General features: G+C 40.6%; 1 protein-coding gene across 1 annotated transcript; it reads right to left on the reverse strand.

Annotated features, from left to right (window-relative positions):
• Positions 1 to 2,905: 2,905 nt before the first annotated feature.
• Positions 2,906 to 25,190, reverse strand: PRPF3 (pre-mRNA processing factor 3). The gene is made up of 16 exons (XM_044239132.1): positions 25,100 to 25,190; positions 22,421 to 22,610; positions 21,448 to 21,578; positions 19,319 to 19,465; positions 16,631 to 16,714; positions 16,238 to 16,458; positions 15,255 to 15,561; positions 14,421 to 14,587; positions 13,578 to 13,657; positions 10,170 to 10,313; positions 9,400 to 9,499; positions 9,113 to 9,226; positions 7,725 to 7,843; positions 7,359 to 7,442; positions 5,793 to 5,854; positions 2,906 to 3,264 (listed from the first exon to the last, which is right to left on the reverse strand). The coding sequence occupies exons 2-16, from the start codon at positions 22,563 to 22,565 to the stop codon at positions 3,118 to 3,120; spliced, it is 2,052 nt and encodes a 683-aa protein (XP_044095067.1). The 5' UTR covers positions 22,566 to 22,610; positions 25,100 to 25,190; the 3' UTR covers positions 2,906 to 3,117.
• Positions 25,191 to 25,262: the final 72 nt, after the last annotated feature.

Consider the following 25,262-nt stretch of genomic DNA (forward strand, 5'->3'; position numbering starts at 1 on the left):
TTTATTTGACAGAGAGAAATCACAAGTAGATGGAGAGGCAGGCAGAGAGAGAGAGAGAGGGAAGCAGGCTCCCTGCTGAGCAGAGAGCCCGATGCAGGACTCGATCCCAGGACCCTGAGATCACGACCTGAGCCAAAGGCAGCGGCTTAACCCACTGAGCCACCCAGGCGCCCTATTTGTATTTTCTTATCTCCAGGAATATTGCATTGAATAACGTGCAAAACTGCACCCTAACAATAACAATGACATGTATCCTGAAAACTTTAAAATGGTCCTGTTAGTTATTACTGAATTGCCTTATCCAAAATAATTATTTGGTACCTATAGTCCTAGGATATTAACATTTTCAAGATAATTCTGGAAATTAGGGACGCCTAATAGCTACATAGAGGGAGGAGTAAATAGTCCAGTTATTTTATATTCACTTTTAAACCAAGAAAGCTATTTTCTACCTTGATGTTTCACTTAATTCCCTATTATAAATTCCAAATGACTTTTAAAATTCTTACCAGAACTCTGGAGAACAACGGACATTAACATATCTGACATAATATACATAATTTCAAACATTATGAAAGGCATTGCTAAAGTTCACAATGCATTTTAAGTAGGAACTACTCTGGGAATAACATTCATTTGAAAGAACACAGCTGAGGGCGCCTGGGTGGCTCAGTGGGTTAAGCCGCTGCCTTCGGCTCAGGTCATGATCTCAGGGTCCTGGGATCGAGTCCCACATCAGGCTCTGTGCTCAGCGGGGAGCCTGCTTCCCTCTCTCTCTCTCTCTGCCTGCCTTTCTGCCTACTTGTGATCTCTGTCAAATAAAAAATAAATAAAATCTAAAAAAAAAAAAAAAGGAAAGAACACAGCTGTTCCTACCCCCTTATTTCACAAATGAAGCAGCGTATGTAGGGGCTAGGAGTTTGGAGTTTGAACTTGGGTTCAAACTAAGCTCCGTTATTTACTAGCCAGAACCTTGGAGCAAATTACTCTAAGCCTCAAATTCCTCATCTCTAAAATCTACTTCTATCTTAAATCTTATTCTAATAAGAGAGGCAATGCTTATGGAACACAATGCTCAATACAGTATGGATGGTGTCAAAAAATTTAAAGACAACAAAAACACTGTGAAGCACAGGGAGATTAAAGACTTGCTCAAAGGGGCACCTGGGTGGCTCAGGGGGTTAAAGCCTCTGCCTGCCGCTCAGGTCATGATCCCAGGGTCCTGGGATAGAGCCCTACATTGGGCTCTCTGCTCAGCAAGGAGCCTGCTTCCCCCTCTCTGTCTCTGCCTGCCTCTCTGCCTACTTGTGATGTCAACTAAAATCTTAAAAAGAAAAAAAAGACTTGCTCAAGGCATGGTTAAGTCTCACTATACTCGGATGCCTGAGTGGCTCAGTGGGTTAAAGCCTCTCTTCCTGCTCAGATCATGATCCCAGGGTCCTGGGATTGAGCCCTACATTGGGCTCTCTGCTCAGTAAGGAGCCTACTTCCCCCCTTCTCTGCCTGCCTCTCCACCTACTTGTGACCCCTCTCTCTCTCTGTCAAATAAATAAATAAATAAATCTTTAAAAAAAAAGTCTCACTATACTTTACAATGAAAAATTGTGTATGAGTATAAATACTCCTTTTAAGGCTTTATGCAAATAATACATTTTTGAAGTAGTATATAAATTATTTACACACATTATTGTGATAAATCCTTTAATAAGAGCAAAAGCACTTATTTCTATGACAATGAATTTTTCCCCTGGATTTGCTTAAATCAAGAAGTATCAAAAAACAAGTTCAGTTCTCTGGCTCCCATCTCACAGATACAGAGAGGATTATTAGCAAGTACCCAGTTCAAAGCTGAGGCCTGGTGAACTTTTCAGATTTCATCCTGCTCCAGGAAAAATTAGTTAACCTCACCTGTCTGGGTTATAGTTTACTTATCTCTAAAAGAGATCATATTAGGTTTTCCTTAAGGCCTTTAGCAGTTCCTGGCTCCTTCCACCTTTTTTATCCTAAAGCTCTCTCACACTGTTTTGAATTAGAACTCTAACTAGGACCTGAACACATAAAACTTTTAATAAAGGGTTAATTTTATAATAAGGAATGTTTTAACTTCTAATCAAGTATCCAGTTTTCAACACCACTTCCTGGTAAACTCCAACTAGAGTAAGTTACAGGAGCTCTAATGGCTCGTGTTCAATCCATTCTCATTAGGTTCTCAACAGGCAACATGAATTGGAAGTGTAGATATGGTAAGAATTCTGGACTTCAATGGATACTGATGCTGACCTAAATACTCCTAAAATCAAACCAGACACAGTATATTCTGAAAAGAACCACATCTAGTCAGATTCTTTGGAAAAGAAAAAACAAACTACACGTTGCCTTTTAGAAAAAGATTTTCTATTTTTTTAATTAGTAAAGAGAGGAAATACGCTAAATTCCTGAATCCTATTCCATTTTACAAACTGACCCATAACATCCTCCTTGGACTCTTCCTGTGTCCACTTCACCCACAACACATATCTCTCATCTATGTACCTGTTTAAGGAAATGACTTCCTGTTAAGACTACAGCCAAGACCAGAGGTAGTCTGCCTTGTGACTCTCTTGAAGGTTAACAGATTTGTTCCACCCTCTTTTACCCACTGAACACCTCCTCCTTTATTTACTCTGCTGGAGAAAAACAGTATTTATCATTCTTGCTCCAAGATGAGGTGAGGAATTTCCATCAGACATCAAAAATACATATTCATCCATTCAACCATCCATCCATCCATTCATCCATTCAATATATACACAAATAACAATGACAAAATTTTCTTTTTCCACAGCAATTGCAGAAGTTGGGAGAAAAGATCACCTGAAGACCCAAACTCCAATACCTATAAATGTGTGAAAAATATCATACCAACTTTAAAAATAACTCTTTAATCATATGCACATAAGGGGAATAAAGGGCAGCACCAGGCTGACTGGGGAAGGGACTAAGGGGTTTTCCCTTTGACCCAATGTCAGCTTGGCACAGTTCTGAGATCACACACACAAATAGGACTGGGTTGGGAAGTGGAATAAGAGGACTGAAGAGACAAAGGCAGGAGGGGAGAGGCAAGGGCTCGCAGTAGTTTCAGTCGGTGGACTCCAACACAGATTCGCTCAGTGCAAGGTCCCAGTAGTGTTCAGCCCCATGCTTTTTGAAGTGCTCTCGAGCCATGTTCTCTGTAGGGCACTGTTTGAACTTCATCTCTCCAAAGCTCCGGTCTTTGGCTGTACCCTGGGAAAGAGACATCTGTAGTTAAGAACACTGTAATTTTTAAAAATGATTTTATTTTTTAAAGTAATTTTTACACCCAGCGTGGGGCTCCAACTACAACCCCCATATCAAGAGCTGTAAGCCCCACCAACTGAATCAGCCAGGTGCCCCAAAACATTGCAAATTCTAATTTAAATCAGATATAATACTTTTTTAAAACCTAGTAGCATTTTTGGGGTGCCTGGGTAGCTCCGTCAGTTAAGTATCTGACTCTTGATTTCAGCTTAGGTCATGATCTCAGGATTGTGAGATAAAGCCCCGCATCGGGCTCTGCAATCAGCAGCGAGTCTGCTTGAGATTCTCTCCCTATCTACCCCGCCATGTGCACATGCACACACGTTCTCTCTCTAATAAATAAATCTTTATTAACTTTTAAATATTTTATTTATTTGAGAGAGAAAAGCGGGGCTGTTGTTTGCATACAAGTAGCGTGGAGGGGCAGAGGGAGAGAGGGAGCAAGACTCTCTACTGAGCAAGGAGCGCCACGCAAGGCTTGATCCCAGGACCATGAGATCATGACCTGAGCTGAAGGCAGACACAACTGACTGAGCCAGGAGTCGCACCTTGAATAAGTGAATCTTTAAAACCTAGTAACTTTTGTGTAGCAATGTGCCTAGTGAGCATGATTTTACAGTAAAAGCTATTCCAACTTCCACTCCCTTGGATATTTGTGTAAGTCTTCATGAATTTATAGGCATAAAAGGCTTCAGAGGTTGTTTTTGTTGTTGCTTTACAGTTCTTTTTTTTTTTTTTTTTTTGGATGAACAAAGGATGAGGAATTCTGTGCTCTGGTACCTGGATTAAAGAGCAAGTCAGGAAGGACTATGGAGGGTGAGATGGGATGAATCACTAACCCACCAGGCCTCCAGATCTAGATTTGGGCCTTAAAGGAGAGAACCAAAGGCTGAAAGGACTCCTTCTACCAAGACTCAGTGGGACCTTGTATATAAGCAGGAGGCTTTGGGGCCCACAGACCAAGAACAATATGAGGGTGAGGGGAAGAGGGGAATGGGAGCAGAGTGGGGGCTACCCAAGGAGAACTACAACAGAAAACCATACAGAACTGGGTGTGTAACCACAACCTTGCCAAAGGCGCCAGCAGCAATGACAGTCACTTTGGCATGCACTTTAGTGCTATCTCAAGAGACTCTCAGGGATGAAATTCCAGTAAGAAGCTAGAGTAGAACCTGGCTTGTTTCTGAACCTGAGATACAATTCCTGTGGATTCTCAGAGATAAATGGAAGAGAAACTGGAAGAGATGAAGGGGTTACGATCTTAAATATGCAGGTGGGGTTTATTATTAAATATATTTGTTAAATATATTTATTTAATATATTATTAAATATATTTATTAAATATGCAGGTGGTTATTATTCTAATTTGTATGCATAAATTGGACAAGTCTGGGATAAGACAAAAGGATATATGAAGAACATTAACAACTGCCTAACTGCCTAGAAAGAGTGGTCTTAAAGAATCAGAGATTAGAAGGAGACCATTTCAGTGAATGTTCTTCTGTGTTATTAGAATTCATTTTAATAAGCATTTACCACTTTTGAAATAATACTTTTATAATAAAGAACTAGTTACTAAACATGAGCACTTTAAAAAAATCGAAGATCTACATGTACTCAATATGAAATAATAAAATAAAAACATTACATCAACACAAAGGTAGAAGATACTTACAATGTAAAAAATGTATTTTGGAGTGGAAATAAAAGGATTACTGCAACACATCAGGATAAGGATATAATTATTCAAGAAAGAAAATTTTAATGCTTCCTGAAAAAACAGGATGGTATTTTATGCTTCTCAAATAATGAACAATCCTTAACTGACATTTTGGCCTGAATAAGCATAATATTCATTAATTCATTCTTCATAATGAACACTGGTTCACTAAGATTTCAGAAATGAGGGAACTGTATAACCATAAATAAGCTCCATTTTACAGAGCACTATTCCTAGTAATCTAATTCTGCTCAGAAAAAATTTGACAAATAGAAAGGGAAAATAATATCCACATTTTGTAGACAAACCAACAGTAATTGATGTTAAGTGTTTTGTCCAGTTGAACAGCTAGGGAGTGGTACTGCGCAGTCTCCCAACTTGATATTCTTAAGTCTAGTACTTCTTTCTTTATATTCAGACCAAAAAAAATCCCATAATCCATTTCCCTCTTTCCACATGTCATATCCAGGACTATGAAATAAACAACTTGGCCGAGCGTTTATATTCTTGCCACAGTTTTCCATACTCTCCCCCGCTCCCAGGTGAAATACACTATATACTCATCAATTTAACTGAAATATAATCAGGAAGAATCTGCTGCCAAATATTTACCATTGATCTCCAAAAAGAAACCTAAATTGCTTAAGGAATCAGTCATCACTTAGTTTTATCATTCCACTGCTCCTCTAGAATGCTATAAACAACTGGGAATTAGTTAAAGTTCTGCTTCAGTGGGTAACAGAAGATCACCTACCTCCCAGACTAGTACACATTTGTTGGTTTTCTTCACAGCTTCTTCATCAGATTCCTCATCATCTGGAAAAAACAATATAGCTAAATCTTGCTCTAGACTTAGACTAGAGATCAAGATTTAGATTCTAAACAAGGAGTATTCAAGTCTACCCCAATTCTTTTAAATAGCTGCCCCCCTGTTTGCCAGGTATCAGGGTCAAATTTCTTCTGTTATTTTTATTTCCCCCGAATTAGACTGAAAGCTCCAAAGAGCCAGAGATACTAATTAATTCAACATCTACTGAGCACTTACTATACATCAAGAGCTGCCCAGGTACTGGGAATAAGGAGAAAAATAAAAAAGACAAGTAATCAACAATAAAATCTTGTCTTAAGGGGCACCTAGGTGGCCCAGTCAGTTAAGTGTCTGCCCTCAGCTCAGGTCATGATTGCAGGGTCTTGGGATCAAGGCCCACATTGGGCTCTCTGCTCAGCAGGAGCCTGCTGGGGAAGCTCTCCCTGCCTCTTCTCCTGCTTGCACTCTGCTTTTGTCAAATAAATAAATAAAATCTTAAAAAACAAAACAAAATTAAAAACTTGTCTTAAACACTTTGAGAGCCAGGCTTCAGATGCCAACATGATAGAGTACCTTATCAAGGAGTTTTTAATCTAGTGGAGGAGGGCAGATAAACTAAATTAAAATATCTTAGAAACCTTGCAAAACGAAAGAAAATATAGGTCAACTGCAGTAAAAAAGTGTACTTTAAGTAGGGCACAAAAATACTTTAAGAACAAAAAATTTAAGAGGCCCAAAGTTAGGTAAAATTAAGAAAAGTAAGGCTCTCTGTGCATGTTAAATGCTAACCCAGGTTTCCAAAGAAGGGAAGAATGAATATTGATGATTCATGACTACTGAATGAATATTGATGATTCATGATGATTCATGACATGTATATTCAAAATATACATGTAATTTATATTTTTATATTTTATACATATATAAAGTCAGGCAAAAGAATAAAAGTGTATATACGTTTTGCCTTCAACCCTTTAAAAAGCTCCCCCCGCCAAAAAATACTTAAGACAATGCACATATAAGTGCATAGCTTGGGCTGCCTGGGTGGTTCAGCTGGTTAAGCGTCTGCCTTCGGTCTGGGCCATGATCCCAGTGTCCTTAGATCAAGCCCCCCATCAGGCTCCCTGCTCAGTGGGGTGCCTGGTTTCTCTCCCTCTGCTGCCACTCCCCTTGCTTATGCTCTGTTTCTGTCAAATAAATAAATAAAACCTTTAAAAAAGAGAGTATTCGTAGCTTGCTACATTTTCACAAACTCAATACACTCCCATAGCCAGTGACCAGGTAGACAGGGAAAGCAGCTCATAGAAAGGTCAGACAGAAGAATAACTAACAGTCACACGCATCACCACATAATAAATACTGTATGAATGCCTATCATGTTCACAATCCAAATGGGTCTTTCTAAAATTCCTAAACATTATCTAGTGTAAGCAATTTTCACTGGGAAGGAATGGCTGACGGGACAGAGAGCCACCCCCAACCCCTGCTGAATCCCCTTGAACCCCCATTCACCATCTCCCTTTGTGCTCGCCGTCTGCTCATCCCACTTTATCCGATGCAGCATGAGACGCTTAAATTTCTTCTGGGCCTTGGGGCCTGGAAACAGAGGAGGAGAACTTTGCCAGAAAGGTGGAAGATGATGACATAGAAAGAACCTCTAAGCGCATTTGTGACGCAGACCTTAATGTGGTAGTTGAAGCAATCCCAGGAACCATATCTTAGGTCCTTCTACTCCAATAAACACAGAAACAGAAACAGAGGCCCAGGATATTATAGCCAGGTATGGCTCTAAAACTCTTTCTTTTCTTCCCACCATTCTTATCACTTCAAGGCCTAGGGTTGCGTGGGGATGGTCTCCCTTCGTTTTTTCAGACTCACCCCCTTCCACTACTACCACGTTGACATCCTTGTGCAGTACCACCACCCCTGTCAGGTACAGCTGCCCAGCATTGGCCTCAATCTTGAACTTCTTGGCTGGGTTGCTCAAATTTCGAACTCTGGAGAAGGGAAAGTTTAGTTACGGCTTTTGTTTTAGCATCAGTTGCTGCCTGAATGGAATGGCAAATAAACAGATGGATCCAAAATGGTTTTCTCTCTAAAAACAAAGCCCTTTGAAGTAAGCAAATACACTAATGCTTAAAAGCTAGAATCAATGAGTATCAAAGTAACTCCACTGTCTTATGCTTCAAAGACTAGCACTGTACACCCTACAACAAACAGCAAGTAATTGAAATGTTCTCTAAGAAAGGAGAGGTATTTGCCATCATCCAAACATATGTGTAAGCTAATTGTTCTTGACAGTATAAAGATCAACAGGGGCGCCTGGGTGGCTCAGTGGGTTAAGCCTCTGCCTTCGGCTCAGGTCATGATCTCAGGGTCCTGGGATCGAGACCCACATCGGGCTCTCTGCTCGGCGGGGAGCCTGCTTCCCCCACCTTGCTTGCCTCTCTGCCTACTTGTGATCTCTCTCTCTCTCTGTCAAATTAATAAATAAAATATTAATAAATAAATAAACAAATAGATAAAGATCAACAAACTCTGCCTCCTAGATACTTATCACGTAAAGTAGTCAGAATGCTATGCATGGAAAATTTCTAGAAAGCTACACAAAAAACTGTTACTCGCAATTACCTACAGTAGGTGGTGTCAAGGGATCAGAGAGTAGGAAGGGGATTTTTTCAGTAAGGGCCTTCTATAGTATTAGATCAAAAAAAATTTTAATAAGCTTTCACTACTTTTCTAATAAAGTACTTTCATAATAAAGAGCTAGTTATTAAAAAGGAGCACATTTTAAAAAATGGAAGGTACACAAGCACTCAACATAAAAGAATAAAATGAAAACCTTAAATCAACAGGAAGGTAGAAAATATTTACAATGTATAAAATATACTTTGGAGTGGAAATAAGAGGATTACTGCAATAAGTGAGGATAAGAATATAGTTTCTGGTTTAGTGCTTCCTGGAGAAATAGGTTATTTTATATTTCAACAAAGGATGATGATCCTTAGTTCACAGGTTTGTTTCAACAGGTATATTCATTCATTCATTCTTCAGAACTAGTACTGGTTCACTGAAAAGCCTCAGAGATCAACAATTAAGTCCTTAAACCTCCCTCATTATAAAAGATTCACTAGCTCCGGATTCATGTTGGAGTCATAGAAGACAGCAGAGACTGATGTGTGCTTTGTCCACAGTGATTCTGCCTCAAGCACTTGGAAAGTTTTTGGTATTTCTAAGGCAAAGGCTGGCCCAGATTGGACACCTACCTATATACAGATATGTGTACCCCCTGTGAAATGTCTTCTTTAAGCTTTTTAATTTTCTTGACCTTTCTCTGTTCTGCTGTAAGTTTTCGGGCAGCGTTGGCCTCTTCATGCGCTCTGTCGTGACAGGAAGGACATCCACAAGTGAGAAAGGCATTGAAGATCAGAGGCAAAGCTGAGGGAAAGAGAGAGCAACAGAGGACTCTCCCCTCCCTCCAAATATGGATCCCCCCAGAAGAGTCTGGGAAAGGTACTTGCCCTGGGTTTCCACCCAATCCCATGGCACTTACTTCTGTCTTTTTGCCATCTGAGCTCTGACATGGGCTTCTACCTTCGTGGGGTCTTGAACAGCTTCTGTTCCTAATACTCGCATCAAATTTGAAATTCTCACTGCATATGGAGAGAGGATATAAAACAATTAATTCTCCAGATGAGATAACCTGTCACCTCTTCTCAATTCATACTGTTTACCTACTTGAAATCTCTGCTCAAAGTTCATTTCCTCCCAAAATCCCTACCTTGAAAAGCCCATCCAATTAACTCAGCATTTGTGGAAGGACACACAATCTAAATAGTTGGTATACATTTACTTAAACTGCTTGAAAATTTATGAAAGATAAGGAACTTAATTTCTTTGGTATTTTTCACTCTGATCACAGCATTTAGTTAAAGATCCTACAGTGCTCACTCAAAAGATTACTGAGTGGTAATGGGAACTACAGGAGTGAAGGTTTCTTTTAACAGTATCTTTGTCAGATATTAAGAATTATGTACAAAACAAATTTATGCACATTCTGCAGCTACTATCTTCACATATTTCAAGACCATTATTCTTTCAGGAAGATCACAGTGCTATATATTTTCATAAGCCTTAAATGACCTCTGAATATGCTGACCTGTCTTAGTAAAATTGTAGAAAATTTAGGAAAGGAAGAAAAGAATCAATGAATGAGTCCGAGAAATGGAAAGCACCCAAATATAGAAAGATGAGAAAGTTCTTCTAGAATTACAGAGATAAACAAACGCACCACCCTTTCTTCCCTCCCTCTAAGATACATACCTTTGGGTTCTGGAGGAGGCATCAGGCCCAGCCTGACTTTCTCTTGTAGTTCCTTCTGTGCTTCCCTCCTTGTTTGCCTTCGAAGTTTCTTCTGTTCCTTCTTAGTAAGATATACCCCCAGAGTAACTGGTGTGTCATTATCAACTGCCAGGTAGAGAAATGAAAGTATAAAAGCAACAAACCCATCAGAGGAATGTAAGTGAGTATCGATCACATTAAAAGAAATTTGGGTGGCTCAGTTGGTTAAGCAGCTGCCTTCGGCTCAGGTCATGATCCCAGCGTCCTGGGATGGAGTCCCACATCGGGCTCCTTGCTCCGCGGGGAACCTGCTTCTCCCTCTGACTCTGCCTGCCATTCTGTCTGCCTGTGCTTGCTCTCTCCTCCTCTTTCTCTCTGATAAATAAATAAAATCTTAAAAAAAAAAAAAAAAAAGAAATTTAATTCTTACTATTTTTTTTTCTTAAAGATTTTATTTATTTGTCAGAGAGAGAGGGAAAGAGAGCGAGAACAGGCAGACAGAGAGGCAGGCAGAGGCAGAGGGAGAAGCAGGCTCCCGCCGAGCAAGGAGCCTGATGGACACTGGATCATGACCTGAGCCGAATGCAGCTGCTCAACCAACTGAGCCACCCAGGCGTCCCTAATTCTTACTATTTTTATGTTGTGATAATGGTAGCATGTTACATTTTTTTAAAAGATTTTATTTAGTTGATAGAGAGAGAGACAGCAAGAGAGGTTAATACAAGCAGAGAGAGAAGCAGGCTTTCTGCTGAGCTAGCAGCCCAATGTGGGGCTTGATCCCAGGACCCAGGGACCATGACCTGAGCTGAAGGCAAATGCTTAAGAACTGAGCCACCCAGGTGCCCCTAGTATGTTACATTTTTTTTTTTAAAAAGCATTCTTATCTTTCATGAGAGTGATCTAACTTGTTTTTTCTTGAAGGAGTTGAATGCTTTAATCAACTGAAAAGTGGCCGATATAGAAAAGAAAGTGAGAGCTGCTCTAGTTATCTTGTCTGAGGATTTGGGGTAGGTGGGGCCACGATGATGAAATTTATACTTTTGAAGTTACAGGGATTGGGGAAAATCCTCGAGACTCCCAAAGCAGGTTTGCTCAAATTTTTATTTAATTTTATTTATTATTAGTTATAAAGATTATTCATTTCAACAATGTCTATATCCAAAGTGGGGCTCAAACTCATGGACCTGAAAGCAAGAGTCACATGCTCTTCTGACCTGAGCCAGCCAGGTCAGAAAACCCTCAACTTTTTACTATTTTTTGAAGATTGATTTATTCATTTTATACAGAGTGTGTACACACATGCAAGTGAGGGGATGGAGGGGGAGAGGGAAAGGGAGAGATCTCAAGCAAACTCCCTGCTGAGTGTGAAGCCTGATGTGGGGCTCCCCTGGATTTCTTTTTTTTCTTTTCTTTTTCTTTTTTTTTTTTTTTTTTTAAAGATTTTATTTATTTATTTGACAGAGACACAGCAAGAGAGGAAACACAAGCAGGGGGAATGGGAGAGGGAGAAGCAGGCTTCCTGCTGAATTGGGAGCCTGATGCGGGGCTCAATCCCAGGACCCTGGGATCATGACCTGAGCAGAAGGCAGAGGCTTTAACCCTATGAGCCACCCAGGTGCCCCAACCTCTTAACTTTTTAAAACAAACACAGTCCCTATGGTCTTCCAATGATCCACACTGATGACATCTAAGTAGACTCTTACTAAGTGATATCCAGTGATTTCCATACGTTGTATTACCTCAAGGTCTCAACCTATTTTTCCAAATTTACTAATTGAGGTATTGTGTCCTTTAGTCATCCCAAATCTGATGCAAGTATTAAAATCTTTTTTTTTTTAAAGATTTTATTTATTTATTTGACAGAGAGAGATTACAAGTAGGCAGAGAGGCAGGCAGAGAGAGAGAGGAGGAAGCAGGCTCCCCGCCGAGCAGAGAGCCCGATGCGGGACTCGATCCCAGGACCCTGAGATCATGACCTGAGCCGAAGGCAGCGGCTTAACCCACTGAGCCACCCAGGCGCCCGCAAGTATTAAAATCTTTAATGATCTGTGGGGTGCCTGGGTGGCTCAGTGGGTTAAGCCTCTGCCTCCCGCCCAGGTCATGATCTTGGGGTCCTGGGATCGAGCCCTGCATCGGGCTCTCTGCTCAGCAGGGAGCCTGCTTCCCCCTCTCCCTCTGCCTGCTGCTCTGCCTATTTGTGATCTCTTTCTCTGTAAAAATAAATAAATAAAATCTTTAATGATCTGCATAACTCTTGTTGAAGAAGATGTAATAGTTAGTATTATCTCTACATGTGAGAAAATTCCAAGTAAATCTAAGTGATTTACCCAGGGGATTCAGCTAGGTAAAAAAAGAGCCACAACTAAAACTTCTCTCTCTTTTGAGTGAGGCAACAGACTTTTGCTACAAAAATGAAAGAGAGAATGGGTAAAGACAAAGGAGACTGAAGAAGGGCAAGTATTCAGTAATGGTGTACAAGACTGGAGTTGGGAGTCGAAGATAAGAATGCTTCTCATTTATTTATTTTAAGTAGGCTTCACACCCAGCGTGGAGTTCAAAGTAGGGCTTAAACACAAATCCTACCTGAACCGAGATCAAGAGTCAGATGCTAAACCGACTGAGCCACTCAGGCATCCCAAGAATGATTTTTTTTGAAGATTATATTTATTTAGAAATAAAACAAAGAGCGAGCACAGAAGGGGGAACAGCAGGCAGAGGGAGATGGAGAAGCAGGCTTGCTGAGAAGGGAGCCCAATGTGGGGCTCAATCCCAGGACACTAGCCGAAGGCAGACACTTAACGACTGAGCCACCCAGGTGCTCCAAGAATGATTTTTTAAAACCCAATTTGTTACACGCATCAGTGAAACCATCTCTGGAGTAGGGCTCACTGCTCTAGAGCTGCACTGTCCGATACCGTAGCTAATAGCCACACACATACACTATCTGCCTACCTACATATTTTTAAAAATTTACTTATTTATATATATATGGAGAGAGAGCGTGTGCATGCATACAAGGAGGAGTGGCAGAGGGAGAGAGAGAGAATCTTAAGCAGGCTCCACACCCAGCACAGAGCCTAACACAGGGCTAGGGCTTGATCCCACAACCCTGAGATCATGACCTGACCTGAAACCAAGAATCAGATGTTAACCATGTGAGTCATCGAGGCACCCCACACATACACTATTTAAATTGAAATTAAAATTGAACATAATTTAAAAGTTAGTCTTTCAGTTGTATTAGTGCAACTCCGTTTTCAAGTGCTCAGTAGTAACAAGTGGACAGCCGATACTGTACAGTCAGCACGGGTAGGGAATATATTCATTATCACATGAAGTTCTACTGGATAATACTTCTCTAGAGCCTTAACTGAGTAAGCTATACATTACCTGGAGGATTGAGTTGGGCTGGGTGTTCAACAAGATTTGTGATTCCAAAATAATCTTCTCTCTTGGGATTTTCCTCTGTACTAAAATTGGAGGAAGAAAGGAAAACAGGATATGTGGGTAGAGACAATTCCAAGAGAGAGGGAGTCTCAGAAACACAATAAAAAATGAACTCTCCGTTATATGTTCTAGCACTTTTTAGTGTTTATCTACAACATGTAATTATATTACATATAATTTTCAAGATGAGAAAACTGGCTCCTACTAAGGTTGGACATATTCTCCACACCAGTCATTCTCAACCTTTTTCCTACACTAACATCCTTGATAGATGTCACATTCTTTCAACTAATAATGGTAACTCCCTGGGACAGTGGTTGACAAAGAAAGGATAAGGGGAAATCCTGGACACAGTCTCCTAAAGCCATGTATCAGAATTATAGAGCAGATATAATTAAAGTTCTTCAAATGTTTCCTAAATGCTTTATTTACCATTCTCTCCCTCATCAATTAAGAATCCTTCCACTATTTTAGGACTGGATCTTTAAGAAATATAAAAACCTATTATAAGTAGCAGAAAATGTAATTAAGAAAACAAATAACTACGTATAACAAAAGCAAATATAAAACTTACATTTTTTCTTTTAGATTATTTGTGCCTGTTCCTTTCAATATTAACACCCAAAATTTAAAAAAACCTATACAATATATTCTTCAGAAAAACATGAGTCTGTGTATGGTTACCTATTTCCCCAGGATTTTAAAATTTTACTTACTGCATGAATATCACCTCTCCCAATAAAACTCTAGCTTTATCAAAAGGTATTACACTGGGTAATAACTCACAGGTCAAAGCCATTGGGGATGATGTAAGAGTCCCACCACTCAATTTCAGGGATATCTCCTTCCTTTAGCTCTTTTTTGGGAGCAATGAGGGCCAGCCTAGTTGAAGTATGGATGCCAGTTTTTCGAGCTGCCTGTGAGATCTCTGCCTGCAGCTTCTCCAGTTGAGCCTAAAGACAAGATAAAACAAGACCTGAAGATAAACTAGAGTTACAGAACACAGGGATATGACAGAACCCCGTATTTTAAAGCACTCTCTTGTTGAACTCTTTATGCCTAATGCAAAGAATTCGTAATTTCTGAAAGCTTAGAAGAACCTTCCGCTTTATTTTATCCTTCGTTGATTTACATACAACTAACTACTCTCAGCACCACCCGCTTCACCCCCCAGTGTGTGCCTATAGCAAATACACGGACATGGAATTTCATGAAAACACCCTTCTTAGAGGATGAAAACGAGCAACACTCACTGAATATACAGCCAATCTAACTCTCCACGTGTGGAGTTAATTTATCTGCAGTAAATGTTAACACCAGGCTAGCTTTCCTCAGTCACTCAGAGTATTCTGAATTGTTTCCTTCCACTGTTTGTATGTGAATTTTCAAACTCAGTTTTATTTCCACATAAGCAGAGTGTAATTAAGAAGACAAATCAGCTAAAAAAATCAAGGATTCCAGGCATAAATGAAGTATTTTAAAAATTAAGTCACTGTTTTATTACTTGTGTATCTAATTGCTAAAACTTAAGAGAACTGAGTTGATAGTTATTCAGGCTGTATTAAATTTCCTTTTCCCCTTCCTAACTTCTAGTTCTGGGTTATATTCTTAACTAGGTACCTTTGTCCGTAACCGCTGGGCAATCTTCTCAAATTTGCCCTTGTCGTGGAATTTAAAAGTGCGTCTCTGGCGCTGGGAAGGGGCAATTGAGACTCGGGGGTCAAAAAAGGTATTAGACTCCATGTCTTCAGATGGCTTTTCTTTTAGCTGTTGTTTGAATTGTTCCCTCTTCACAGCACGAATATTGGCCTTCAGAGTAGGCATGCGGTGCGTCAGCTCGATCTCCTTGCCAGTTGCATCCACAGTCCGGCCTTGCTCATCGAGAATCAGTGGTGTAGGTTTAGTTTGATCTTTTAACTCCACCTTCCTGAGAAACAGTCCACCAAGAAATAAATGCCATATGAGACAATAAATAAAGCAAATAAAAACAAAAGAAAACAAATCAAACCCAACAAAGAGAACAGGTTACAAAATTCTAGGGAATATAAGCCCATCGGTGAATAGTAACAGCTTGATTGAAAACCTCAAACTAAATATTTGAGTACAGGAGACAATCAGATGAAATGAATTTATGTATACATTACATTGATAAGAATTTGCAATCCTATTTCACTCCTAAATTTCTGAATCAGATATAATATGCCAAACCAACTGTAGGTGATAGAAATAAAGGCTATTATCTTTACCCAGTGTAGGGAACACTGAGATCTGGGATCACTCACTGTGATTTAATGGATTTGGCTGAGTTAGGAACCAGGAGACCTGGTTCTATTCCTAGCTACAACAATAAATAAATAATCTTAACCTCAGTTCTACCAATTGTAAAAAGAAGATAAATTCTGCAACAAGGAAGCTAAAAGAATTCATCTGGTATTTATTAAGCATATGTAAGAAATATAAAACTAAGAAATGATGTAGGTTTCTTGGAAGAAGAGGATCAGTAACATTTCAGGGTTTTTGTTTGTTGTTGTTGTTTTTTAACTTTCAAAGGTATTTACTGCTTCTCCAGCAATAACAAGAGGTTCCATGAAACAGATACTCACGGGGGAGCAATGCCCATGGCATGGAGATTGGCCAGGCCCACCATGTTGGCATTGCCAATGAGCCCTGGCTTCAGTGCCAGCTGGGCTTGGATGCGGGCTTGTAATTCAGCTGCTTTCCTTGCCTTCTCAATGGCATCATTCATGAAAGTGGCAGCCTGGGAGGGCTGAATAGTGTTGCCAATTGGAAGTCGCTCTGGTTGGGAGGAAGAAGGAGTCTTTGGCTGTGAGATAGAGAAAAAGAAGTCAGAATCAGAAGAATTGGGCAGACAGGTCACACAAAAAGACACACACACAGACTGGTAGATTGTAGGATGGAACATGCAGTCACCTTCCAGACTCTCAAATGAGTAGACCGCAAGAAATCTTTGCTAAAGAGTCTTCTTTTCACAGTACCTGAGGAGTAGGGGGGCTAATGAAGCTCAGCTGCTTTTTCCTCTCCTCGATTTGCCGTGTAGCTGCCTCCATCATCTGTTTGATCTGTTCTCGATGAGGGAAAAAAGGAAAAAAACTGTTAATTTTTTTTTTTTTTTAATTTATTCATTTGACAGAGGGAGAATGAGAGAGCACAAACAGGGTGGGCAGCAGAGGGAGAAAGAGAAGGAGGCTCCCTACTGACCTGGGGCTTGATCCCAGGACCCCAGGTTTATGACCTGAACCAAAGGCAGATGCTTAACCAACTGAACCACCCAGGCACCTCAAAATCTCTTTTTTATTTCTCCTGTATGGGTTCCTAAACACAAAAGGCTTTTAGGTATAGAGAACTAAAATGTTTGAATGAACCCATCATATTCTGCCTACACGATTGGCTAGAAATTTTAGTAAAGATAAGCCTATATAGCTGAGCACTGAAACTTTTCAACCCATCATCCTACTGAAGGACTGGCATGTTAGGTAGTAACATAATTTGACGATTAAGACTTGGGTTAAGTGTCCAACTCATGTTTTTGGCTCTGGTCATAATCCCTGTGGGATGGAGCCCTGCGACAGCCTCCATGCTCAGCAGGGAGTCTGCTTGAGATTTTCCCTCTCCCTCTCCCATTGCTTCTCCCCTACCTCTCTCAAAATAAATAAATCTTAAAAAAAAAAGCCTCAGGTTAAGAGAAACCCAAGCCTGAATTTTAACTGACACTTAATGCTTGTGTGACCTTGGATATGGTATTTAATCTCTAAAACTCCAAGTGTCTAAATAGGGTAAAAACAGTACCTACGTTACAAGACTATTATGAGCATTTAAACAAAACTCCTAACAGAATCAACACAAATGACCCTACTTTTTTTTTTTTTTAAAGTATATTTATTTATTTTTTGGAATTTCTACATCCAACATGGGATTCAAACTCAGGACCCTGAGAAAAACAGTTTCATGCTCTTCCGAATGAGCCAGCCAGGTGCCCCACATTATCATACTTTTTATGAATACCTGCTTTGGGTAACTGGAGATGACAAACCAAAGACCTGTTTCCTAGCCTCTGTAAAACCCTTTTGTCCTAAAGAATATGAAAATGATAAGCTCTGAAAATACAATTAAATAACTCTTTCTGAATTTTCCAAAAAAGAGACCTTGCTGCCAAGGTGCTTCATGGTATTTTTTGAAATTTATTTTTATTTTTTTTAAAGTTTCATTTATTTACGTAATGTCTACACCCAACATGGTGGTCAAACTCACAACCCCAAGCTGCGTCCTCTTCTCACTGAGCCCACTAGGAGCCCCTTTAAAATTCACTTTTTTTAAACATTTTTTTGAGTAGGTAAAATGTTTACATAGTTCAAAATGCAAAAGAAGTACAAAAAGGTGTATTATTTCTTCCACCCCCTATTCTCTATAAAGCACCAACATTCGTTTCTTTCCAGGGCACCTGGGTGGCTCAATCGGTTAAGTGTACAACTCTTGATTTCGGCTCAGGCCATGATCTCAGGGTGATGAGATCAAACCCCGTGATAGGCTATACCCTGGGAGTGGAGTCTGCTTAAGATTCTCTCTCTCCCCATCTCCCTCTGCACCCCCTACCTTAAAAAAAAAAAAGGAAAAGAGGGGCGCCTGGGTGGCTCAGTGGGTTGGGGCCTCTGCCTTCAGCTCGGGTCATGATCCCGGTGTCCTGGGATCAAGTCCTGCATCGGGCTCTTTGCTCGGCAGAGAGCCTGCTTCCTCCTCTCTCTCTCTGCCTGCCTCTCTGCCTACTTGTGATATCTCTGTCTGTCAAATAAATAAATAAAATCTTTTAAAAAGAAGGAAAAGAAATTCATCTACTCATCTATACACATATATGTATATATTCTATTTCCCTTCTAAGAAATTTTAAAAGGCACAAGAAATATTTACTGTTTATAAAGGTTAAAGACTTCACTTACTTATTTATATGAGAAAGAGAGAGAGAGAAAATAAATCAGAGAAGAGGGAGGAGGGAGAAGCAGATACCCTGCTGAGCACGGAGCCCGACATGGAGCGCAGTCCCAGGACCCTGGGATGATGACCTGAGCCAAAGGCATACGCTTAACTGACTAAGCCACCCAGGTACCCCCAGATAATTCCTACTAAAAAAAAAAACCCAAAGTCGGGGTGCCTAGGTGGCTCAGTTGGTCAAGCATCTGACTCTTAGGTTTGGCTCCTGGAACAAGCCCTGTGCTGGACTCTGGTCAGCACAGAGTCTGGTTGGGATTCTCTCTCTCTGCCCTTCTCTCCTGCTTGTGTGAGCTCGCTCTCTTTAAACAAATAACATCAAAGGAAAAAACAAAAAAAACCCACAAACCGCCCCTACCACCCTGACAAAGTTAACTTGAAACTATTTTTAGTGGATTATATCATCTTGTCTCTGCATTATATTTGGAAATTCTCCTCTGCCATCAAGCTGAGTTCTGATTATTTCAGTAATTTTCTCAATGACTCAACAAGGTACACAACTAGGCAAATGATGTATGTAATACAGCTTGTTTGCCATATAACAGGTGCTCAGTAAATACAACTTCAATAGTCTTCCCCGATGCTAAACACTAATCCAAATTAAGGTCACAACAAATCTGGACCCATGCATCTCTTGCTTCTTCAACTCATAAAATCACTGCTTTCAGTTCCTAATTACTCACCTGGAGCTTAGTTAGCATACCAGGACTTTCTGAGGGAGGTCCAGGGATCACTTCAGGCTCTTCTTCCACCTCCTCAAAACGGGGTATCCGTCGCTTCTTTACTCCTGATGATTCCTTGGAGATCTCAGAGTCATCACCAAACACTTCCTAAGGAAACCCAAGACGAAAGAAGAGTTGTCTCCCTGCCCATGGGAGAAGGGAAGAATCAACCTAGTCCCTATCAGCATTTTGTGGCTTTTCCCAGAGTCTTCTAGTCCCTCCACCAAATGGACCATCTCACCCAACTTCATCATTCTCCTACTCCAGCCAAGCAAATTTCATCTCCGTGTCCTTACAAATGTTCCCATCTCAAGCTCTTTACAAAAGCTATTGCCTACATTTGTAATGATTTCCCTCAATTTTTCCACACCCCTATTCCAAATCCTGCCTGAAACTCACCTCCTCCAGGAAGTTTTCCTCATAAATAATCTCATCCCACTCTGATCAAACTGTTGTTTCATATCCTCTTAGCACTTAAGACCTGGGCTCATGCTACATAAAATTACATCGCTGATATTCTGCTTGCCAAGTGTTAAGTCTTTTAATGTTAGTACTTTCTCCCAACTAGAGTCTAAGCTCTTCCAGGACAGGGGTTTTCTCTTTCTTCTTCAGTATTCCCCAATAACACTTGTTGTCATCAAACAATGGGAACTCAAATATGTTGACTAATTTGCAAGGTGAATTTAACAGGACCAAGAGTGGCCAACTGGAAGGGACAACGGGAAAAAGCAAATGTACACACCGGTGGTAGGCTTTGGGTGACATCCCCTCTTCACTAGGAGGGCTCGTGTTTTGCAAGGACATATCCTCGGCCAAGGGCGAGCGCTTCCTGGAACTCCTACAGTTCAAGAAAAAGGACTCTCCCATAATATATTGTGTGGGGTGGGGACCTGAATGGACCAAAATGGGACCCATATCCCAAGGCTATCTAGATACCTCCTTCAAGAAACCGTTTTCATTAATCCCACCCAATGTAGTGACTTCACTCACAGCATGCCTCAGAACTTACACAGCCACATGCCCTATTATAGCACTAACTTTGCTCCACAGATCTGTGTATACTGTGGATCAAGCATTCCCCTTCAACAAACAAATTCAACGTCAGTCTGACTCTATAGTCAACTCTAAAATATATAGGAAACCGCTACTTAGATTTTATAATTTGCGACTGTATTTTGTTGTTATGTCCCTCCCACCCCCAAGTTGCCAATTCCTTTAAAGCAAGGGCTATTTCTCATTCCTCTGAACACCTTACAATGCCTTAAACATAAAAGGCACAGGATTCTCTACTTCTCTTGGTACCACAGCCTGGCCAGGGACCGAGCCAACATTGCTTATTCAGTCTTTGTGCCTCAGGAAAAGCAACAGGATAGCTAAGGTTTCAAATGCACTTTGGAAGGTTTGATGGGACTCACAGAAAAGAGTATCTTAATGGAAGAGACAGAAAAGAGAGAAATCAGCCACTTGAAGCTGCTAATATTGAAAGATGGCACGATGAATCAGCAGTCACTGAATAAAAAGTGAAGGAGGTAAAACAGTAATAATGGTCCTTTTAAGCACTCCACTCATGGGGCCTGATGACCAGAAAAATGCTATATAGCAAACAGTAGCCTCTCAAGACATATAGTAAATAATAGTTTTTGTTAGGTATTCCAACTACAGGTCCATTCCAGAGAAACCTCTCAAAGGTGCAACAATGAGGTCTACAGCAGCAGAGTCATATTCTGAATCACTGTATTAGTTACCAAGTAATCCAAAGAATAAAACCTTAGACAATCAATTTATAGGTAGTAGCAAGGGGGAGGGTGGAGGACACATAAGGAAATATAAGAACCAAAACCTCCTAACTGTACATGAAAAAGGACAAAGCTACCAATTGTTTCTTTGGAGTATTTCAACCCATGAACTCAGGTAGTTCATCACCATAAAATGGTGATAATACAAGTACACCTCTCCTTTAATGTCTAAGTACCTCTCTTGAATATTATGTATTCTAATAGGGGATATCAAAGTGTGGGGCATGTAAACTCAGCAACTTTGTTACCATTCAAAACACTCCCCAGCTCATTGGATAGTTAACTGTAACCTACCTTCAGCTCTCTTTTTCTGCTCCTGTCACTGCTAGACTTGGAATGTCTAGAGCTTCGGCCTTCCTCCACAGCCTCAAATAGTTTGTCCACAAATCGGAGAGTAGAATCATCAAGAAAAGGTTTCAGATGGTCTGACAGGAAAAAAAGAGGTGATAGGGTTGAAAAAGTAAGAGTACTTAATCCAACACTAGGCATATAGCAGATACCAACACTGAAATTTTATCGCCAGGAGGGAGGGAAAGGTCTTCCTAAGTTCTTTGTAGGATTCCCATAAATCCTTTTACATTGAATGACTTTACTTTTTGAGGTAAAAGTACAGTCAGAATTTTTTTACAGTAGGAAGTAGCACAGCCAGAGCAAACTATTCAGGTTGAGCATCGAAGTTTATGATGAATAGGGCATCTGGATGGCTCAGTCAGTTAAGCACCGGTCTTCAGCTCAGGTTATGATCCCAGGGTCCTGGGATTGAGTCCCAGGTCAGGAGGCCCCCTGCTCAGTGGGGAATCTGCTTTTCCCTCTCCCTCTCCCCCCTGCTCATGCTCTCTCTTAAATAAATAAAATCTAAAAAAAAAAGTTTATGATGAATAATCATCCCAACTCTTCCCAAAGAGCAAGCTATAGGAGGCTACCATAAACAAATTCTACCATCCTCAACTTTTTTCATGTTTTTATTTTTCAGAGACTTTGATGTATTTAGATGTCAATCTCAATCTGAACATACCTACCTTGAATACTTTAGTATATTTCTTAAGTAAATATAACCTAATCAATTCAATATACTGGTTAAAGGAGTAGTATAAAAAGCCAGAAAAAATGCAAAATTAGTCACTTAGGCTATTTCCATTATAATGCAGGAGAAAATAAAATGTGGCCTAATCTTTTTCAGATACTCCAACAGAGAATTTGGGGAAATTCAAAGCAGCGTTTGGGATCATACTATATGTTAAGTCCAAAGATTCATGAAAGGACATACCAGCTGCCTTCTTCTTGTCCATGCCCTTCCCCACACAGTTCAGTGCTGCTGTGACCACTGTGGGCTCTGAGAAGCCCAGCACCCTCTTCACTGTCTTCTCTATCCATGGTTTCAGCTCATCCAGCTCCCTCTTAGAAAGTGCCATTCTTCAGGAAAAAGGGGGTAGCTCAAATGGGATTCAGTACTGCACCTAAAAAGAAACCAGGAAAAAGCTCTGTTAGGGGGTAGGAAAAGACCATTCCAGGCAATGTTTAGTATATCATGAATGACATCTCCATCCCTCTTCTCAATCAGGCAAGTGCCTGTACTTCATTTCAAGCCAAATACTTCCCCAAAAACCCATATTTCAAAGCAGAAAGAGTCACATTCTGTTTGTAACCCTAACTCAGTAAGTATCAGTGCATCAGTAAATTTGTGGAATAAACAAGGAAACCCTGGGAATAATCTAGTCTATCTAGTCATCTAGTCAGAGTTTTAGCTTCTGTTTTGGTCCTGTCATAACAAGGGTTGGTGGCAAACATATAACCTGAAAACAAGACTGAAAAGCCCACCCAGAGACCAGCTTTTCTATTTCTCCTAGGCAGGCATTCCTTAACCCAGCCTTGACCTGTAAGTTTCCTTTCCTTTAAAGGATGAATAAAAAAAAAGGAGGACTTATCCAGGTCAGTCATTGTACAATAAAGTTCATAATCAAGGATGCCTGGGTGGCTCAGTTGGTCAAGCATCTAGCTCTTGATTTAGGCTCTGTTCATGATCTTGGGGTTATGCAACTGAGCTCCACGCCAGGGTTCATGCTGGGTGTGGAGTCTGCTTGAGATTCTCTTTCTCCCTCTTCCACCGGCCTTCCCCCAGCTATGATTTAAAAAAAAAAAAAAAAAAAGGCTCATAATCCTGGGGAGCCTGGCTAGCTCAGCTGATGGAGCAAGTGACTCTCAATCTCAGGGCTGCAAATTCAAATCCCACACTGAGTGTGGAGCCTACTTTTAAATTAATTAATTAATTAATTAGCTAATTAATTAAAGCTCCTAATCCTTAAGAATGTCATCACATTTCTCTATAGTCATATTCATCCCCTGTGGAAATTCTGTACCCAGATGATTTTCTCTCATGTTCTATAGGATCTCTCAGTTGACTTCGTAAGATTAATCCTTTGGCTCAGAAAAGAATACCCTCATTTTGGATGTACCTTCTCTCTCTCCCTTTTCATCTTTATATTTCTACTTTTTAGTTTAGCAGAGAAAACACTACCACAAAGGACCTTCTACAACAAACCTTTGTTATTTAATTCAAGTTAGTATAACTCTTCAACATTATTCAGGTTTACATTCAGCTTTCCCATTTAAATAGCAAAGCTCATGAGCACAGAGAAATTTATTTCTCTAATTTTCTCCGTAAGTGCCTAAAGTCAATAAACAGCACTGACCTCAATTTCCAAGCAAACTTCCTCCCAGCAGTGCTACAAATCAGAGTCTCTGGGAGTCAATCTTTCAAGATGTTTTAAGACATCTTTTCTCCTAAAAGATAGTCTGATTAATTTCTACATTCTTGGCAGGTTTATCCTCTGTAAGACCTGTTGCTAAACAGCATATTTAATTTTGGTATAACCATAGGAAGCTAGCAGATTAAAGTCATGAAAATAGGAGTGAAAGATTTTATGACTCGGGGACATGTTATATGAATAATTCTGTGGCAGCTCTATTCAACTCTCATGAGATAGCAGTAGGGCCTATAAATCTCTACATATTAAATGTGCATTACTCAAAAAAAGCATACTCAGACACCAAAGAGTGAAGAAAGAATTCACCCTGAACATTTGGAACACTGAACTCTACCAACTTTGGAGCAAATAATTCCTCTGTGGCTTAGTTTACTCATCTTACAAAATGAGGCCCATCCCCACACCTAAAACATCCTTAATCATTCAATAGATACTTATTGCATAATTACTAGGTCTCAAGTAGTGTACTGTGTGCTGAGGATACACAGGACAGTGAACATAACAGACAATCCTCGCTTTAACGGATCTTATATTCCACAAGTACTCAATCGTGGGCTGGAAAGTGTAAGCAATGTGAAAATCCAAAGCAACAAATGAGGTATCACTCTATCAGATGAAATGTGTGTCCAAGTATCATGCTAACAAATGCATTCAACTTCGATCCAATCCTCTAGGAAACTAAACAACCAGTGGGCAAAAATAAAAGTTTCAAACAGTAACCAGCTTTGTCACTAATCCAATGTTCAACAATAAGTGGCTGGGGCGGGGCGGGGTGGGGGTGGAAGTAGAGGAAGGCAGAGGATCTCTGAATGAGCAGGTAGCAGAATCTAATCTTCTGAAGAAATTTCCTTACTCCGTTCTCTTCTTTGCTATAAGCTGAGTTTCCCCCGCTGCAACCCCTATTCTTCTGTTTGCCCTCTTCCTATCTCCGACCTGCTCCCTACTCCACCTTGTTCTCCCCAAACTCATCCTAAAGCTAATCTCCCCACTCCGTCCCCTTCCCGCCCCCGCCCTTTTCCTCCCCAATATCTCACTCCAACCCATTCTCCCTCAGAACCTTGTACTTCTTTCGGCTTTCTTCCCACTGAACGTTCCCGCCTCGGTCCTCCCCTTGGGCTGAGCCCTGGCCCTCACCGCTCAGACCGGAGGATACCCTCCCAGGGCCCGGGGCCACTACTCACCTCACAAACTTCAGCCCCTGAGACGGAGCCCGAACGTTACACCGGAACCGGAAACCCTCCGACCGCCCTACGGCCTGCCGTCGCTACCGCCACAGCCGCCGCCACGCCGCGGTCCCCCGACATGTGACGGGGAAGGGCCGGGCCACCGATTCGCGCAGCCGTG

Source organism: Neovison vison, chromosome 2 (genome assembly GCF_020171115.1).
Source record: "Neovison vison isolate M4711 chromosome 2, ASM_NN_V1, whole genome shotgun sequence".
NCBI lineage: Eukaryota > Metazoa > Chordata > Mammalia > Carnivora > Mustelidae > Neogale > Neogale vison.

What these genes read in the sequence shown, in the direction of transcription:
- PRPF3 (XM_044239132.1), bottom strand. Translation starts at nt 22,565, where the DNA reads ATGGCACTTTCTAAGAGGGAGCTGGATGAGCTGAAACCATGGATAGAG. An exon ending in GCCATGGGCATTGCTCCCCC is followed by an intron (nt 15,562 to 16,237) that starts GTGAGTATCTGT and finishes ACTGTTTCTCAG; the next exon opens with GAAGGTGGAGTTAAAAGATC. An exon ending in AGCCCAACTCAATCCTCCAG is followed by an intron (nt 10,314 to 13,577) that starts GTAATGTATAGC and finishes TCTACCTGGCAG; the next exon opens with TTGATAATGACACACCAGTT.